This window comes from Rhineura floridana, chromosome 8 (genome assembly GCF_030035675.1).
Source record: "Rhineura floridana isolate rRhiFlo1 chromosome 8, rRhiFlo1.hap2, whole genome shotgun sequence".
Lineage (NCBI taxonomy): Eukaryota > Metazoa > Chordata > Lepidosauria > Squamata > Rhineuridae > Rhineura > Rhineura floridana.
Window position 1 is genome coordinate 24127922 of NC_084487.1, and position 19880 is coordinate 24147801.

General features: G+C 40.3%; 1 protein-coding gene across 1 annotated transcript in view; it reads right to left on the bottom strand.

Moving 5' to 3' along the window:
• Positions 1–19880, bottom strand: part of CACNA1C (calcium voltage-gated channel subunit alpha1 C) — a 722305-nt gene that overhangs the window by 188605 nt on the left and 513820 nt on the right. Inside the window, exons 10-11 of the mRNA XM_061638625.1 lie at positions 18390–18464; positions 11362–11452 (exon numbers count right to left, since the gene is read on the bottom strand). Coding sequence (XP_061494609.1) covers positions 11362–11452; positions 18390–18464 — 166 coding nt within the window. The remainder of the gene's footprint in view (positions 1–11361; positions 11453–18389; positions 18465–19880) is intronic.

Genomic DNA, 19880 nt, shown 5'->3' on the forward strand with positions numbered 1-19880 from the left:
TTGAGAGAACTGTCCGTTGATTCCTACTCTCTGCTTTCTGCTTCTTAACCAGTTCCTTATCCACAAGAGGACCTCTCCTCTTATTCCATGACTGCTAAGCTTCCTCAGAAGTCTTTGGTGAGGTACCTTGTCAAACGCTTTTTGAAAGTCTAAGTACACTATGTCCACTGGATCACCTCTATCTATATGCTTGTTGACACTCTCAAAGAATTCTAATAGGTTACTGAGACAGGACTTTCCCTTGCAGAAGCCATGCTGGCTCTGCTTCAGCAAAGCTAGTTCTTCTATGTGCTTAGTTAATCTAGCTTTAATAATACTTTCTACCAGTTTCCAGGGACAGAAGTTAAGCTAACTGGCCTGTAATTTCCAGGATCCCCTCTGGATCCCTTTTTCAACATTGGCATTACATTTGCCACTTTCCAGTCCTCAGGCACGGAGGAGGACCCGAGGGACAAGTTACATATTTTAGTTAGCAGATCAGTTAGTTCTTTGAGAACTCTCGGGTGGATGCCATCCGGGCCTGGTGATTTGTCAGTTTTTATATTGTCCATTAAGCCTAGAACTTCCTCTCTTGTTACCATTATTTGTCTCAGTTCCTCAGAATCCCTTCCTGCAAATTTTAGTTCAGGTTCAGGGATCTGCCCTATATCTTCCAGTGTGAAGACAGATGCAAAGAATTCATTTAGCTTCTCTGCAATCTCCTTATCGTTCTTTAGTACACCTTTGACTCCCTTATCATCCAAGGGTCCAATCGCCTCCCTAGATGGTCTCCTGCTTTGAACGTATTTATAGAATTTTTTGTTGTTGGTTTTTATGTTCTTAGCAATGTGCTCCTCATATTCTTTTTTAGCATCCCTTATTGTCTTCTTGCATTTCTTTTGCCAGAGTTTGTGTTCTTTTTTATTTTCTTCATTCGGACAAGACTTCCATTTTCTGAAGGAAGACTTTTTGCCTCTAAGAGCTTCCTTGACTTTGCTCGTTAACCATGCTGGCATCTTGTTGGCCCTGGCGGTACCTTTTCTGATCTGCAGTATGCACTCCAGTTGAGCTTCTAATATAGTGTTTTTAAACAACTTCCAAGCATTTTCGAGTGATGTGACCCTCTGGACTTTGTTTTTCAGCTTTCTTTTTACCAATCCCCTCATTTTTGTGAAGTTTCCTCTTTTGAAGTCAAATGTGACCGTGTTGGATTTTCTTGGCAATTGGCCATTTACATGTATGTTTAATTTAATAGCGCTATGGTCACTGCTCCCAATCGGTTCGACAACACTTACATCTCGCACCAGGTCCCGGTCGCCACTGAAGATTAAGTTCAGGGTTGCCGTCCCTCTGGTCGGTTCCATGACCAACTGGTCTAGGGAATAGTCATTTAGAATATCTAGAAATTTTGCTTCTTTGTCATGACTGGAACACATATGCGGCCAGTCTATGTCTGGGTAGTTGAAGTCACCCATTACTACCACCTTTCCTAGTTTGGATGCTTCCTCTATTTCATATCTCATCTCAAGGTCTCCCTGAGCATTTTGATCAGGGAGACAATACATTGTTCCCAGTATTAAATCCCTCCTGGGGTATGGTATCACCACCCACAACGATTCTGTGGAGTCCGCCTCTTTTGGGGTTTCGAGCTTGCTGGATTCAATGCCTTCTTTCACATATAGAGCGATTCCGCCACCAATACGTCCTTCCCTGTCCTTCCGATATAGTTTATATCCAGGGATAACCATATCCCACTGGTTTTCTCCATTCCACCAGGTCTCCGTTATGCTCTCTTGCTGTCCACCGATGTTCCGTTTTCCATCCTTAAGTTGGGAGTAAAGTAGCTGCTTTGGAAGACGGTGATTAGGCATTCGAACAACATGGCCAGACCAGCGAAGTTATTATTTTATTATTATTATTATTAAATTTATTAGTCACCCATCTGGCTGGTTATCCAGCCACTCTGGGCAACGTACAAAATAAAACGTACAAATACATTAAACATTAAAATCTGAAGCAATAATAGTAAAACCTAGCTCACTCCAAAAGCCTGCCTAAAGAGCCAGGTCTTCAAGGCTCGGCAGAAACTCATCATAGAAGGGGCATGGTGGAGATCATTTGGGAGGGAGTTCCACAGGGTGGGGGCCACAATTGAAAAAGCCCTCTCCCTAGTCCTCACCAGTCTGGCTGTTTTAACTGGTGGGATGGAGAGAAGGTCTTTTAAGGCTGATCTTGTTGGACGGCATCGCTGATGATGCTGGAGGAGCTCCTTCAGATAGACTGGGCCGAAACCGTGTAGGGATTTAAAGGTCAAAACCAACACCTTGAATTGGGCCCAGTAAGCAACTGATGTTGATGTTGAAGGATCATTGTTTCAACACTGGTAGTCTGTAGTGGTGAGTGGGCTTGCGTGTTCCAATGAACCCTGTGAGCGATGCCATCAGGAGTCATGTACTCTCAGCAGGGTCACCCATGGTGGTTGAAATATGACTTGTATTTTAATATGTATTTTGTATTTTCCTTTTACATGTGTTGAACTGTGGTAGCCTATGGCTCTGAGCAATAAAGATTCATTCATTCATTCTAAATAAATAAATACATAAAAATCACCTCAAAATCTTTTGCATTTCATGTCACTGGATTAATGTAATAGCATAGGCTTTTCCAATTATTTAATTTATTATTTATTTAAAATATTTTCAGGCCACTTTTCAGGGCAAATACCCACCCAAACTGGGAACATAGAAAGTTGCCTTATATTGAGTCAGACCAAACGGGGACGAGACAGCTGCCGCTGCTCAAATGAACAGGGGAGGGGGAGAAAACAAAGTCATCCAACAACCCCAGAAAATAAAAATTTGGGAAGGAGGGAAAGACAGGAAAGAATAATAGGTCCCACACACTCCAAAACCCAGGGAAGGAGGGAGGGAGGCACGAGTCAAATAGCAATAAAGAAATAGCAAACTTAGCTATGCTGAAGAATATCCAAACGCCTTGGACGAAGGCAAGAATTAACTGGAAGTGGGAGGGGCTGGATGCCCCAGGTCTTGACTTCTCAGTGCATTCTTGCCTTCGGACGCTAGTTGGCAGTAGTACCCACTTGATGGCAAAAGTACCCACTGTGGAAAAGCTCTACTACTGAACTATGCCTCTTCCCTAAGTGGCTTAAAAGCAAAGCAAAACAAAAAAGTAGTACAACACTTAAAATTTTAAAACACTACAAATCAATACTTGACATAAAAAATACGATCGTATTCAATGTAGTGCTAAGCTGCTTGTTCTATCGATGCAATGAATGTTATCCCCCTCTCCTCCCCCTCCCTGCACACCGCCCACATCTGTTCTGGGGCTTCCCCCAACTCTCTGGAACACATTTGGGGATAGTGCAGGATGCATGTGAGGGGAGGATAGGGGGTAAGTCCCATTGCTCTAACAGTAGTCCTTGCACATGTGCAGCTACAGAACCAGAGAGAACGTAACTGAGTCAGGCCATCATGCAGCCAACAATCATAATGTCTGGAAGGCCAGTTGAAAAATATACATCTTTAGAGCCTTCTACAAAGCCTGCAGGGAATGGCTGATGATGTGAGAACAGAGAGGATAGGGTTCATGTATTTTTATATCTGTAAGATGAGGAATAAAAACTGAGATCCAAACTCAGGTCCAACTGAAGAGATGGAGCAGTACCTAGCAGAAAATTGTCCATTTGTTTTTAAATGTTTGTCAGACATCATGAAGGACAAAACATTTCTAATTTGGGGGGGATATAAAGACGAAAGAAAAGCAGCTCATGATTTTGAAAAAAACACACCCTACATATTACAATCTTGACACAAGGAAAATCAAGAGTGGGATGAAAACAGGTCACAGAAGAAGTGAACAAAGGCAGTTATGAGATAAACATTAGGAAGCAGAGTCAATGTTGAATTAACCCTTGAATTTAATTTTAGGGACCCCTGTTTTCACTTGCCATTCCTTTAAGCAGAAAGTGTCTGAAAACAAAGTTAAGTCAACTCAAAAAATAACCACACAATACTTTTCAGGGACTTTAGCGAAGTTGATTAACTCAATCACACTCTGAATAAAGCTATTAAGATTACAACTAGAATATTGATGTCTTTGAGGAAGATGGAAAGGGATCTTAATAATTGTTGCACTTGCTGTGCAGAAGAGAAGTAAAAGTAAACAAACAAGGCTTCTTTAACTGGAGCAAGAGCTCCACTCAGTATCCTTGCATTACATTAGAGGACAGATCAATAATGAACGGTAAGAGATCTGTAAATCAGTGCCTTGAGACACCTTAAAACTTTAAACTGGCTATCATTGGGAAAATGAAATTAAAATTGCTCATAATTCCACTGGGTGAATTCAATGTTGTTTCTTTGCTTTACACCAAAGGGGTTGAATGGCATTTTGAAGAACACTTTATTTAATTAAACTAACAGATGTGGCAGTTGTTCCACTCATCATGCATGTGATAATTGTATCTCTGGTGCATTAGAAGCTGCAGTTAAACATCTCCACTACTCCAACAGGTTACCTTATAACTCTCCCCATTTGCTATTTCACAACTGTTGCTCACTCTGCCCATTTTTTTGTGCACATTTCTAGCTGAAATTATGTATAAAACTACTGGATACAGTTAAGATATATCAGAAAAGCAGTGACATAGAAATTCACACTATCTTTGGTTATTTAGCACTTTCATAGACCTACATTCTACCTCAAACCAATAATCCTATAAATTCACTTTTAAAGTACTATTCACACAGCAGATGGTTAATTTATTTAATTCACTCCCATGTAGTGATAGATGGTTTAGATTACTTTAAAAGGAGATTAGACAAATTCATGGAGAATAGAACACCAATTGATGTTAGTCATGATGGTTATACAGAACCTACAGGGTCAGAAGCAGTATGCCTTTGAATACCATGAGCTGGGGTGGATTGTTGCTTTTTTAGGTCTCTGCTTTCCTAGAGGCATTTGGTTGGCCACTATGGAAAGCAGGATGCTGGACTAAATGCGCCTTTGGTCTGATCCAGCAGAGCTCTGCTTATCGTCTTATATTAACTGGTATTCAGTTCACAGAGGACTATTGCTGCTGGTAAAACAACGCGAAAACAAAACTTTCTGTGCATTGCCTTGTCTGTTGCTTCTTGTTCTAAAACCCTGAAAACAATGAACTATTTGTTCTCCAACCAAAATCTTGGAGTAGCTGAATACTTCCAAACAAGAAAAAGGACGAGGAATCAAATGGTACAGACTAGTATTTACTAGAAAATCCCCCAAAGTCCTGATGCATACCAAGATTGAAGCTCTTTCTTAAGAGAATAATTTTTAATAACAAAGCTATGTTTGTAGATTTTTATTGAAACTGCTTGCTATTATCTGCAAAACCTTAAAGAACCATCTTCATACTGGACATTATAGTAGCCACCAGCACTGTTGGTGAACCAGTTAGAAAATGAAAGCTTCTGAAAAACCATTTCTCATTGGCTTGTTATAGTTCCATTGGTACACTGAAATCTGTGAATCTTAAAAGCAACATACCATGTTGGTATTAAAGTACAGTAATACAAAATAGATAAGGAGTACCTTTCACTAGAAATAGTCTACAAACCATAACCTGAATGTCTGTGTTCTCTTATCTTAGAACATCTCTCCCATAAAATTAATGGGATTTAAGAAGTGCTTATCTTTGGCTGGGTCATAACCTATTACATTTATTTTTTTATGTACAACTGTGGCAATGACTTTATTTACATTGCCAAAATTTTCCCTTGTTGGTCCTCTTATCTAAAAACAGATGGCCACAACAGAATCCATCAGTGACCTTTCTCAGGACAGGTGCATGTGGAAGGAGAATGCTATGATCTGTGAAAAATCACCAAATGAATATAAACAGGAAGTCATGAAATCTACAGAGTCAAAATGCATCCTCATGTTTGAAAGCTGCTAAACCTTGATAACCCATGGTTATTTTTAAATTTTTAACTACAGAGCAACTTTTTAATACTTATGGTTACAGACAATCCCTTGAATATACATGGTCATTCTTCTAAGACACTAAGAGGCGGTGATCCGACCGCTCCTGAAAAAGCCCACCCTGAACCCATTGGTTTGTGACATTTACTGACTGGTTGCAAATACCCCCTTTTTAGGGAAGTGATTGAGAGGGTTGTGGCACAGCAATTGCAAGTACTCTTGGATAAAACAGATTATCTTGACCCATCCCTGTCTGGGTTCAGGCCTGGTTATGGGACTGAATCGGCCTTGGTTGCCCTGATGGATGACCTTTCTTGGTAGAAGGACAGGGGGAGTGCAACCCTGTTATTCTTACTTGATCTCTCAGCAGCTTTTGATACCATTGACCATGGTATCCTTCTGGGCCGACATGGTGAGATGGGTATTGGAGGCACTGTTTTATAGTGGTTCCAATCCTATCTCCGAGGTTGTTCTCAGAGAATAGGATTGAGTGACTGTTTTTTGGCCCCCTGGCAGTTGTACTGTGGGGTGCTGCAGGGTACCATCTTGTCCCCCATGCCGTTTAACATCTATATGAAGCCCTTGGGAGCAGTCATCAGGAGCTTTGGGGCAAGGTGTCAGCAGTATGCTGACGATACCCAGCTCTATTTCTCCGTATGACATGTGAGAAGGATCTTGGAATTGTCGTTGATCACAAGCTGAATATGAGCCAACGGTGCAGTGTGGAAAAGGCAAATGCTATATTAGGATGCATTAACAGAAGTATAGTTTCCAAATCGCATGAAGTACTAGTTCCCCTCTATTCAGCACTGGTTAGGCCTCATCTTGAATACTGCGTCCAGTTCTGGACTCCACACTTCAAGAAGGATGCAGACAAATTGGAACGGGTTCAGAGGAGGGCCACAAAGATGATCAGGGGACTGGAAACCCCACTGCTGAAAGAATTGCACTGGCTGCCCTTTTGCTACCGGGCTAAGGTCAAGGTTCTAGTTTTGGTGTACAAAGCCCTATACAACTTGGGATCAGGATACCTGAAAGACAGTCTTATCCTTTATATACCCAGCCAATCACTGTGCTCTGCAGGTGAGGGCCTCCTACAGATACCATCTTATCAGGAAGTCCGTTCTGCACAACATAGGAAATGGACCTTTAGTGTGGCGGCACCTACCCTTTCGAATTCCCTACCCTTAAATATTAGACAGGCACCATCTTTGTCATCTTTTCGGCGCCTATTGAAGACCTTCCTCTTTCAACAAGCCTTTTAAGTTGAGAACTGAGCTGGTATAGCACAGTGGGGAGGAGAGCCTGGCTGGGAGTCCAGAGTCTGTGAGTTCAAATCCCCATGTGTCTCCTGGGTGTAAAGGGCAGGCCCTAGCCCACTGAGGAGGACTAGCCTCAGAGGGAGGCAATGGAAAAACCCCTCTGAATGCCGCTTAGTATGAAAACCCTATTCATAGGGTAGACATAAGTCAGGATCGACTTGAAGGCAGTTCATTTCCATTTTTAAGTTGAGAATTATCCCAGTCTGCATCTGTGTTAGAATTGCTTTTTAATATGTTCTTAAACCTTCTTTTTAAAAATGTTTTTAATCTTAGATGTTTTGAAAGCTTTTTTTAAGAAACGTTTTTAAGGATGTTTTGTTTTAATGTGTTTTAAAGTTTGTTTTTATGATGTTTTAAAGTTTTTAGTGCTTTTGTTTGCCACCCTGGGCTCATGCTGGGAGGAAGGGCGGGACAGAAATCCAATAATAAATAAGTAAATAAATAAATACTGCACTGTGATTACATCAAAGCGGATTACAGCAGTTCTTTACTTAATACTGACCCCACTATCACAGTGCCCCCAGTCCCCTACTGTTACATGAAACTTTTATTTATTCGATTTATTTAAAATTACTTTATATTTAAAAAAATATAATGCAATGTACAGATAACAAAAATACATCATAAAACAATCTGTTTTAAACTGATTTATCAAAATGAGCAGTGGAAGAAAATAAGAGAACCCTCACAGAGACTGAGTCCTCTTTTGAGATTTTCTTTGCTTTTAAACTCTACAAGCAATGGCAGCTGACATCACACAGGCCAAAAATAGTATCTTTCCTGCTCTTCCTCCAGACTCTGATGCTAAGAGTTCCAAGCTTGGGTGCAGAAATGCTTCCATCAGCGACAAGAACACCAGATAAACTGTCCATGGAAATATACTGAAAGACTGGTGGGTGCTACTGAGAGAGCACTTTCATTATTTACAAGGTTTCCAGGATGCAGCATTTTCAACTGAATGGCTTTATTCCACACACCCCTCCAGTTTTCATTATTTTGAGCTCCCACTATGGAAGTCAGCTGGACTGTCCTCTTTGCAAATAGAGATTCCAAACAAAGCAAAATTACCAAACAACTGACCGCTCCATTTCAAGCTGAACATGCTAAGTTATTAAATATTTTTGAGTTCCATGGCATCACCCTATACTATGTCCTCCTCCTTGAAAAGGGTTTCAGCAAATATATTACATTTGTCTGCTTGTGAAAGACAGAAGATTATCTATCAACACAAACTTTCCAACCCTTAATTGTTGGTCTTTGCCAAAGCCCCAGAATCTGAGCAGGGCTGTCTTCAGACTTAAGGGCCCCTCAATACTGGGGCCCCTCCCATGGCACTGCTCCCCTGATGGGCTTACCCAGCAGTGGTGCTTCCCTAATAAATGTCCCTCGAATTAGTGCGGGGTGGCCACCATTTTAATTTCTTCACTATATCCTTGGCACAGCATCATTCCAAGGCATTGTGAGGCAGTTCACATTATTGTAATCAACCAATGTACATGAATGTGTGAACTAGACCTAAGACCTCTAAAGACTGAAACATGATTTACAACATAACTGGCCTAATAAAATAAAAATTAAGTAAAAAACTAATAAAATATATTATAATTTTGGATCCTACTTATTTAACCTAGTTTTTAAATCTAATTTTTACAGAAGCTTGCTTGTTACTAGCTTAAAAATAGATCCTGTTATTTTTAATAGCTATATTACAATTGCCATCATTGGCTCTGCTCCCATTCTTGAAACATTTATTTTTTGCATTAACATTTATTCCTTCCTAATATTTTACTACATTTTGTTAGCTGCCTTCCCATTCAAATACAAAAAATTGATGTTTTTCAGATATGTATCTGCAGTGACTCCAAGTTCCTAGTTTGGAACCTTGGTTAAAAATTATGTGAAATTCTGTAAAATAACATCTACTTTTGTCTTACAGAGACAACTTAATCATTGGTGTATCTCTTCTTTTCTCACTAATTTGTACCCAGAATAGAACTGGACCAGTTTCTTGTTTTCATAAATGGGATTAAAGGCACAATAGGGAAATCAGAATGACTCATGCTTAAAATTATTTCCAAAACCCTTTCAGATGGTCTTTAATGATGGCAATCTCTTAGGCCAGCATCCCCCACCCTCTTGAGTTAGAAACATGACAAAAGCAAATATTCAAGTGTATATTTATTTACTAATAGGAAGCTACTTGTTATTGAAAAAAGCTATCTTGAGCTGAATATTTCTATGGTGGGTGGCGAAACCTTTCAAAGATATCTTAATTTTCCCTAAGAGATTCTTACAAAGATATGCTGAAGATATATCTTTGCCATTGAAGAGTTATTCCTTTCAGTGTCATAGATTTTAATGCATGAACAAAAGCAACAGGCAGTAATTCTAAATTGAATCTAAGAACATTATTTTCTCTGCTCATTTTTTAAAAAGGCTAATGTGTCACAGGATTTAATATAAAGGCAGAATGGAATCAGAAACTTGGTTTGAAATGACCATAGGAGAGAAAGGATTCTCCATCCAAACCAGTGAAAAGCCTGCCTCTTCAATTCTGTGTTATGTTCTTGATGGCAGGAAGTCCGTTCTGGTGGCAGAGTGTTTGAGAGATGATGTAGTCAGGGCAAGTTTCTGAAAAACATCAAGTGCTCAGGACTTCCCCTTGCCACCGCAAACAGTTACGAATAAATAAGTAGGAGGAAAACCAGCATACCCCTCCCTCCCTGCTGTTCATCCACTCCCAACTCCAGCTTTAAGAAAAATCATAAATCTCTGAGAGATGTATTATCTCAATCCTAGTCTGTTAGGATTAAGGCTGTCAATTTCATTTGCCAACCATTCCCACAACCCCATAATTTCTATTCTTGTGTTTTCTTTCTTTCCTCATTCCTTTTTCCCACACCCCTCTCAACTTATCCATTTGTTCTTTCTTGTATTAGCCCTCTCTCCCCACCTTCCCTCTTAGGTAATAGCTCCCTGAAGGCCAATTTTTATTTTCAGTGCAGACGTACATACTGTATTTCCCACGGTGAGCACACCGTGAAATGAGAAGGGAGAAAGGGAACCACAGCTACAGCATATATCCACCATGTGTGCCTGGGTCTTTCAAGTCAGGCTTCTTCCTAGCTTGTAAGGTTGTTTACGGGCCAAGGAAAATAAAGAAAAGTGTTCAAAGCAAAGTCTGGTTTTATTAAAATACATTTAGTATAAACAGGTCTTTAAAGTGAGCTATGAATATTTCATGTCTGCTGACTAGGTCTAGCCTGCAGAGAGTCTAAAACCTGGGCTGGAACTACTCTGTATTTTGATTCTAGAGCTAACAAAAAACAGGTATGGACTTCAAAGCACAATACTTTCCCTTCATGCTCATAGGTGGTACCCGAGAGGAAACGGGGACGACAACGACAAGCACCTCCAGACAACCAGCTTGTACCCCTCAAATGTTTAGGATAGGAATATTAATGTGAAATATACCATTATTTCTCTTTTGGAAATATTGTCCCCTCTCCCAAAAACACATCTTGTCCGTTCTGTGTCCCCAATATATTTTTCTGGTGCCACCACTGTTTGCACTTTACATTGGTTACTAAAAGACACTATTGCTCTATATGAGACAGAAAGGTGTGGATTGTCCTTCAGTGACCTTTTTGTGGTGCCTGGACTTTGAAAGCAATCTGAAGGGAGCCTTGTACGTTTCTGAAAGCACCCTGCTGTTTGGAAAATTTCTCACAGAAATAACAGAGGTCATAATCTCCTAAAGCTCTTCTCAGTGTCCATATTTACAGATGTCAATTTTTAAAAAAAGTAAATATGGGAGACAACAAAATTTGGATAGCCTATGCAGAGTATCAAAGCTGTTTTGTGATATAATAACAATAATGTTCCATGGGAAGTTCTGAAATTCTTGAACAAGGGAACATCTAATTCCAAAGGTTCTCTCAATCTGACATAAGGAGAAGGAGTCTCTGGCACTGCTAACTCTGACTGTGTTCTTTAAGGTTTACTCTTCAACTATCAGCCAGACACCATGGCGGAATTAAGAGGACACAAGCATAAATATGGTTAAACTCACACCAGCCGTGCACCACAGTTTTCTCCTTCAATATCTCCTCCAGCCACGTTGTCGGTGTTCACAGATTCTGTCTCACTGGTGGGCATGCTCACTGCAAGGGTAAGAATAAAGAAAAGAGCAGGTCAGTAATTAGTCTGCAATACACAAATGTGGAGTTCCAGGAAATGGAGGTGCTTGCTTAGCAGAAAGCCACAAATTAATTATGAAAAGGGAGCATGACCAAGTGGATGGAGGGTAGGGGTGGAAAGATCTGTTCAGTTCTCTCAGTTTCTCATTTTTCCAATGTTAAATTAAGTTCTCTACATTTTTACAGTGATCTGCATTTTTTTTTAAAATCTTCATGAAAATTCTCCACCATTTTAGTGCGAATTTCTCCAAATAAACACATTTTTGTAGGCAGTTTTGACAAAAGTACACATTTTTGCTATTTCTCACCATTGCTATTTTTGCTATTTCTCACCATTTCATGCCTTTTTGCATGTTATTTTCATTCATGTATTCATTTTTATGCATACTTCCCCATAATATATGCATTTTTACAATGTTGTTTAGTTGGTGAACTGCATCCCAAAATGCTATTAAATGCAAATTTCAAAGGATGGCTGTGTTTTGGTTCTCATATTGTTTCAGAAATGGCAAATTTGATAAATTCTGCTTGAAATGCGAACTGAATCGAAATTCTCACCCATCCCTAATGGAGGGTAAGTCCTATCAGAACTTTTCCTTGCATTTTTACCTGTTTGTTTAAAACAATGTGACACAGATGTATTTCCTGGAATATTTTCACATCCCACACAGATAACCTTGCTATTGTTTCTCTGAGACGACACAGACCCTAACTTTAAATCCTGCAGAGATTAAAGTCATCCCCCTTCTGCTTTCATTCAGTCTTGCAAAATATTGGTCTGTTTTCATGCACAACTGTCTGCCCATATCCATTTTTTTAAAAAATCCTAACTTAAAGAACAGCTCACATTCCAATATGAAGATGCATGATGGGCAGAAAAGGAGCAAAAAACAGAAGATGTGCATTGAGGGACAACCAGAGACAAACTGAATCAAAAGTGATTGTGAAGAGCTACAATGCTGGAGCACAAGTGCAACCATGTCCTCATATTCTAGGATGCAAAATTGCTCTGGGATAACTCAGGCACAATCCATGTGACCAACCTGGCATGCTGAGAATGTTGGTTAAGTAAATAAACAAATTGTTTGGCAAGTGGAGTAGCAAGTTACATGACTGATTTACTGGGCATCCACCTTGCAATTCAGTCTGTATTTACCATACCACCACTCCACTCTTTATGGAGCTTTGTGGTTGCCTTGCATGCTAGGCACTTTGAAAAACAATCAAAGTGGCTGAATGGCTGAAGCAATTCACCCTAAACATGGGCAGGTGGTAAAAGGGAAAAGTAAAAGGTATTTGTTTATTTACATCCCGCCCTTCCTCGCAGAAGGTAACTTTTGCTTCTGTTCTACATTTGATGATTTGGATAGGGCAGGCAATGTCCAAAGCATTTTCATCCAGGTGAGAAAGGAGATTTACTGCAGTCTTCAGAAGCTAGGATGTGGGTACACATGGTAGTGCACACAATGTGAAGCAACCCACTACCTGGGCAATCAGCCTATGATGAGCCAGTGAGTGTTCCCCTACCCCCAACTGAGTTCATCATAAAGTTGACATGTAAATTATGTGCACAGAGAAGCAAAAGCTGACCATCATACAGCCCTTTAACACGTGGAGTGAAACCACACTGAGGTTTTCTGGAAGGGTTGTATGAATTGGCTTACTTACATGAACTGTTACTTTCTCATTGTGCAACCCACCTTGGGTCAGGGAAATTTAATAGGCTGACAGCCACTGACTATTTCTAATATACCCAAAGAGGACAGTTAAGAGGCCAAACAGAAGTAATGGTGCCTCTGCTACGTTCTACAGCATTGTGTCATCATCCTGCACCTTAAGCCTCTTTGACATTATGAAGAATTCAGAGGGTGAGTTAACAATAGAAAGTTGCATGATATGAGTCCCCCAAGAACCTTTATAGAAGACAATTATGAATTAATCACAATATGCTATCTAGCGCATTGGCAGGCCCTGTGTCACTTGCACAGAAGAATGATCAAACAGAGCATCCTCATCAGGAGGGGGCTGAGGATATTTGCAGAATCCTCAAAACACCTTCAGGGAGGTAAACTGCTGCACGTCACTTAAAAATGTTTTGAAACAGAAATGATAGATGTTAAAAGATTATTAAGGAAGAAATAATGTTATGTTAGCAACTTATATTCTTGTACATCAAAACACTATACCCTACTAATTTCAGTTTATCTTCCATAATCATGAGCTTATGAGAGGTCTATGACCCTTACCACAAATTGTTTGTACATCGCAGTTCTCTTTATGTTGCTCCTTCAAACGGCTTGGAAACTCCAAGCCTTTAACACTGTCCTCTTATAGTAAGGATGGACAACTATACTCAATATAGGATTTATATCTTACCCTGAATTCCTTTAGGAGAAAGGGCAAGATATTAATTTACTAAGTAAACAAACAAACTAGTGGTTCTAAGGGAACTGTTCAGCCACCAGAGGCCTCCCATCCTCCCCCAAGACACCAAAGCGTCCTCACTTCCTCACCTCTCCCAGACTAGCTGGAAGGTATAGGTCAGCCTTTCCCAACCAGTGTGCCTCCACATGTTGTTGGACCACAACTCCCATCTTTCCTGACCATTGGCAATGCTGGCTGAGGCTGATGGGAGTTGTGGTCCAACAACATCTGGAGGCACACTGGCTGGGAAAGGCTGGTATAGGTAATGGATTCTTTAACCCTAACCATGGTACAGACCAGCTAGAACCCCTCTGCCCATCTTTCAACTTATTTTGAAGTGAGTCAGTGGGTATAAACAATTAGGGTTGCCAGACTCTTAGCCTGAGACTGATCCTGTATCTTTAGGAGTAGAGAAAGTCAACCAAGTGCAGGTGTTCTTGCAACTCTGTAATGGGAAAAACCACAAGGTGGAATTCTCCCTTCCCCCTGTACAACTTTTAAAGATACAGAAGACCTCTTGGTTGCCAGGCCCGGCCTGTAATAGGTCTTCTGTATCTTTAAAAGTTGTGGAAGGGGAAGGAAGAATTCCACCTTGTGGTTTTTCCCATTACAGAGTTGCAAGAACACCTGCACTTGGCTGACTTTCTCTTCTCCTAAAGATACAGGATCGGTCTCAGGCCATGGACCTGGCAACCCTATAAACAACGTTGCTGCCCTTATTTAATTCAAATATGGGTCCTGATAAAATATTAAAGATTTTAGTGTAGCACTTAGATTGTAAACACTTCACACTTGCTTACTGTTGTTATTATTCATATTATCCTAAACACCCCAAGCACATTTAGAGTTCTGTGGTAGATGCTTTACAAATAGATATGTTAGTAGCAATAGATAGTGGCAGGGTATATTCAGCTTGGTGATGCCAAAGAAAAATGTTTTACTGCATTTCAAGAACGGAAAAATCTCACACATTAATCTCATTCTCCAAGAAGGTTGCAATGTTATTAAATGAAGATTGGACAAAGGTGTGCAAATAATAATAATAAGGAGGAAGGGGATAAATGGGATTGTTGGCGAATTTGTCCTTTGGTGCTGTAGTATGGGTTATTAGAAATGCTGGATTAGAAAAAGGAGTTAAAAGGCAGGCAAAAAGTAAGAACTACCTCCTGCTGCAGGAAGTCATCAGATTTTAGAACCTTTTTAAGGATGTTAACAATTCACATTTATGTGGAAGCAAGTAGAATAGCGATTATGGGAGAGAAGGGCTTTTAAGACATTAAGCCCAACTGACATTGTTGAAAGATTCACATAGATTTCAACTTTCCCCGCCTGATACTCAACCAGCTTCACCTTAATTACTGGCATGTGGTTAAGACACTTCACTATGTTTCAGAAAGCTATAGATTCAAAAATCATTTGTCCTCCCACTGGATGACTGTCATCAAACACTGCGTCTATGTTGGAATTGCTTTTTAAGATGTTTTTAAAGCTTTTTTTAAAAAAAAATATTTTAAAAGATGCTTTAATATATTTTAAAGCCTGTTTTTATGATGTTTTTGAGTGTTTTCAGTGTTTTGTTTACTGACCTGGCCTCCTTCTGGGAGGAAGGGGGGGATATAAATTTAATAAATAAATATTTAGAAGTGAACAGCACTCAATTTATTGGGTTGGGAATATCATGGCTTGAAAAGACCATATCATTATGTTGCAAGAATAGTATAAGAATATCAGATCATAAGAACAGCCCAGTTGGATCAGACCAAAGGCCTATCTTGTTCAGTTCTGGTGTTCAGGGCACACTTCCTCTGATACTGGAGATAATATAACTATAATGACTAGCAGCTAGTGATAACCTTATCACCCATGAATTTGTCTAATTTCCCTCAAAAGCCGTCCAAGTTGATGGCCGCCTTGTGATACCAAATTCCATAGTTTAACTATGTGCTCTATGAGGAAGTGCTCATCTGTCCTGAATCTTCCACTATTTCAGCAAACTGTATTCAGTCTAAATCCATAGTGCTGTGATTTTCGCACCTAACATTTTCTGCTCTGCAAATAAGGTATGAAAAATGTATTACATATGATGAAATGACTACTCCAGAGTGACTGTCAGCTCTTCACTGAGACAGCAGTGTCGGTGGGGGTGCAGGCAGGGCTGGAGATTCCTTGGTAATTGCCAGGCTGTAAGTCCTCAGCCGGCAGCTTGGCTATAAATCTGCCAGGCTAGCAAGGAGAAAGCAAGATAAGGGCAGAGGCCGTTCAAAGCTTATGTGCCAAGCCAGAAATCCAGAAGAGACGTCAGTGAAGGTCCGGGTCTAGTTTGCCGAGAGATCAGTCCAAGTCAAGGTTCAGGGGATAGGAAGACACACAGTGGTCACGCCTGACGTTGTAGTCAGCAACAAGCTGAAGCCAAGGTTTGACTTTTAAGGAGCAGGTTTGTCAGCAGGTGTGAGCCATCAGCGTTTTGGTCTTAAGTGGACAGGCCTGCCTCTCTTCTGCCTGACCTTCTGTTGTCTACGTTCTGCAGGTGAGGGGGGAGTATCCTGTTCACTGTCTGCGTCTGGCTGAAGGGCTTCAGCTGTGTCTGGGGTGCTCTGCAGCTGAGGGGGAGAAGGAGCTGGGTTCTCAGAAGTTTCCTCCATTTCTCCTTCTGGGTCTGCTGCTGTTACTCCTGAGTCATCCTTGTCTGATGAGTCCTCTGACGGGGCCATGACAGTGACACAAGTAGTTTGGACAGATGATTTGGCAGCGCCTCAGAGCACAACACTTTATAAAACTTTATGAGGTTTCACAGCATGCCCTGCATTAAGAGCTGAAAAGATATCTAACATGTCACCCAACATGATTTTATTTGAATAATTCCTCCATTATGGATGGATTCACACAATCACCTTCTTGCAAAACAGGAAGAAAAGCAGACATGTCAGCTTTTCTTTCCAGTCCAAGTTTTGGAAAGTCTAACTGATATTTCCTTTGAAGCTTTATTATTATTGTTTTAAACACCAGTGCACTGAAAACATTTTCAAACATTTTTATCTACATCCAAGAAAAATGTCAAAAACAAAACATAACAGAAATGTTTTGGATCCATTCATCAAAAACCATTTATATTGTTTTCCTCTGATCATAGAAACTTAGTAAGAGTCTATATATAATTTTTTCCTTTTCTTGATTAGCAGAATGAAATGGTCTTCTTTTTGGCTAATATGATGTATGCCCCTCACAGCAGCATATGATAGGCCTGGGCTCCCAGTTACAACTTTAAAAAACATTATGTGTACCTGTGTATAGAAGCTAATATGTAAACAAAGAGTGGAGTCTTCCAAGTGCTGCTGCTGCACAAAAATCATTGCGTTATCTGGGAGAAGACAGGTAAGTCCCATCAAACTGAATGTAAGTTATATAGCGGCAAACAGGGTCAGCACCGGGTATGACTGGGCCCTTGGGCACCAGACTGTCCTGGGCCCACACCATCATGATTCCCAACATCCCCTCCACAGGGCTTAAATAGGCCTCCTCGCCCCACCTACCTCCCATGTAGCCACATCAGAGCACAAGCATGCTGTGTGTGCACACCTGCCATCACTCAAGGTGGCAGGGGCATCAACCCCTTAAGGATGTCCCCGCTACCATCTTATGTGATGGCATGCATGCATCTTAGCATGCTGATGTAGAGACACGGGAGATAGGTGAGGTGAGCCTTTTTAAAGCCTGTTCTGACTGCATGTGGGGGATGTTTCCTAGGAGGGTGGAGCTCCTGCAATTCGCAGTAGTGTTGGGTAGCTGGGCCCTGCAACCTGATGCTGGTGTGGATTGAGCAGTGGGAGCTCCACACTCTCCATCTAAGGAGAGGCTCCTTGGGGGCCCTAGACCAATGTCCAACCTGGCCGCCCGCTGGCATTGGGCCTGGCAGCAAAGCTTAGTGGATAATACCAACAGCCTGCACTTTTCTAACAAAACTGATGGTAAAAATGCCTCCAGCGCACCTCTTCTCTCTACACTTAATACCAGTTTGTATAACCTCCTTTTTAGAAGACCTAAACATCTGGAACATTGCACCATCTTCAAGTACTTTCCCATACTTCTTATATTACCAATTTGCTCAAAGAACCAACCTAAGGATTAATGAAATATTCACTTGGTGTTGAAGAAACAGCCAACAAAAATTATTATAGGTTTAGTATTTTATCATAAGGCTGTTCCAGAGATAGAAAATGGAATAATGTAGAGATATAATCCTCAGACATTGGATGGAGCTTTTGGAGACATATTTGAGCTTGGCAGCATGGGATACAATTCTGAAGCCATCAGGAAGAAGAGGTTGAAACGAAATGGAGTTACCACCTCATACACAAGTCCACGATGCTGCAGAAGCTATAAAAAGATACATAAACATGCACCGATGGACTACACAGTTACTACACAGAAACATACACGTACACATAAAGGATGGACACAGAATACATTGGAACGTTACCATGAGTTTCTGTGGAGCGACTAAACCAAGCAAACTTTCCTTTCTTCTTATCAGGCAAACCAGCTGGAGCGTTTCCTTTCACAGACAAGATGGTCAAGTACCAGGAACAAGACATCAACAGAGAACATGCAGCCAGGGACAGTCAAAAGAAAAAGAAACAAGGAACTCAGCTTACATGTAGGACAGCCACCTCTTATCTGTCATCATGGGAATTAAGAATGCAAAATGAAAACAAAGGCATATGGAAGAGTGAAACACTGCAACAGAAAGAGTTGTCAGAATCACATGAATGTCTCCTTCAGTGGTCTCCCATCTGTTACACCTGAAGCCAGGAAACGCCAGAAACAGAAACCAAAGTGTTGAACTGAAACCACAAATGTACCAAGATAACCAACTCCTGAGTGTGCAGCTAAATCTAACATTAAACTTGTTTATGTCACCCAGTGTAGGGCATATCTAACATATTTTAGCTTTCCACCAGTTTAACTGTTATGACTTCTGCCACACAACTCTGGCTCTTTAATAGTGGTATCCAACTAAGTCATACTCAAATTAGACCTATTGAAATAAATATACTTAAATTAACCATAAGTAACACCAGTGTTTTGGATCAATCAGCTCTAAGTATGACCTAGCTGGATTTTATCATTTTATATTTTCATAGTTTTTATGATTTCATTGTTCACCATCTTGATACTTTTTAAGAATTGGCAGTGTATAAATATTCTTATAAAACAAATACCACCCTTAAAGTTTATCATCTCGTAGAGCATCAAGTGAAAAAGAATGTGGTAACATTATTTAGAGGTAAAATCAGAAACTCAAATACGTTTGTGCAAATATTGCTGTTATTTCTGCTGCTCTTCTGCTGCTCTTCTGCTGCTGTTGTGCAGTTCCTAGTTTTTATTGTTTGTTTTTAAATGTCATATTTGGATTTGCATTAAAAATGTTTTCTCTTTTTACAGTGTGCCATGCCTGAAATATTTCTAGAGGAACTGGATACAAATGTATAAACAAACATGAGTTCTTGATAGTCATGTTTCACCAGGGACACCATTTTGGGGGGAGGGGGAATGTCAGTACTTAACTGGCACCAGGTGTTTCCTTCCAAGAAAATAAAATACAATAAAAATAAGAGCACCTCAGCTATTACAGTAACATTGGTTAAAAAAAAGGTGCATATCAGTCCTATGACGTTATTATTCAAACATCTTGTTGGGATTTTTAGTTGTGCAATCACAAGCACTACTAGCAAAATGTGGCTGTATATAACATTTGCTGAACCTGATGTGGAACAGAACAGCGCCAGGAAGTGAACTAAACAATGAGCAGATCTGTCATTCAGAAATTGACTCTTTCTATTCACAAAGAGTGAGGGAAAGTCTATAATGGTCCATTATGCTCAGCAGAAGAAGACAGCAAACTTGGCATTATCTTCTTCCCTGGACACAACCTTTAAATTCACAGCAGTTCTAAAATGCTGTTGCCTTT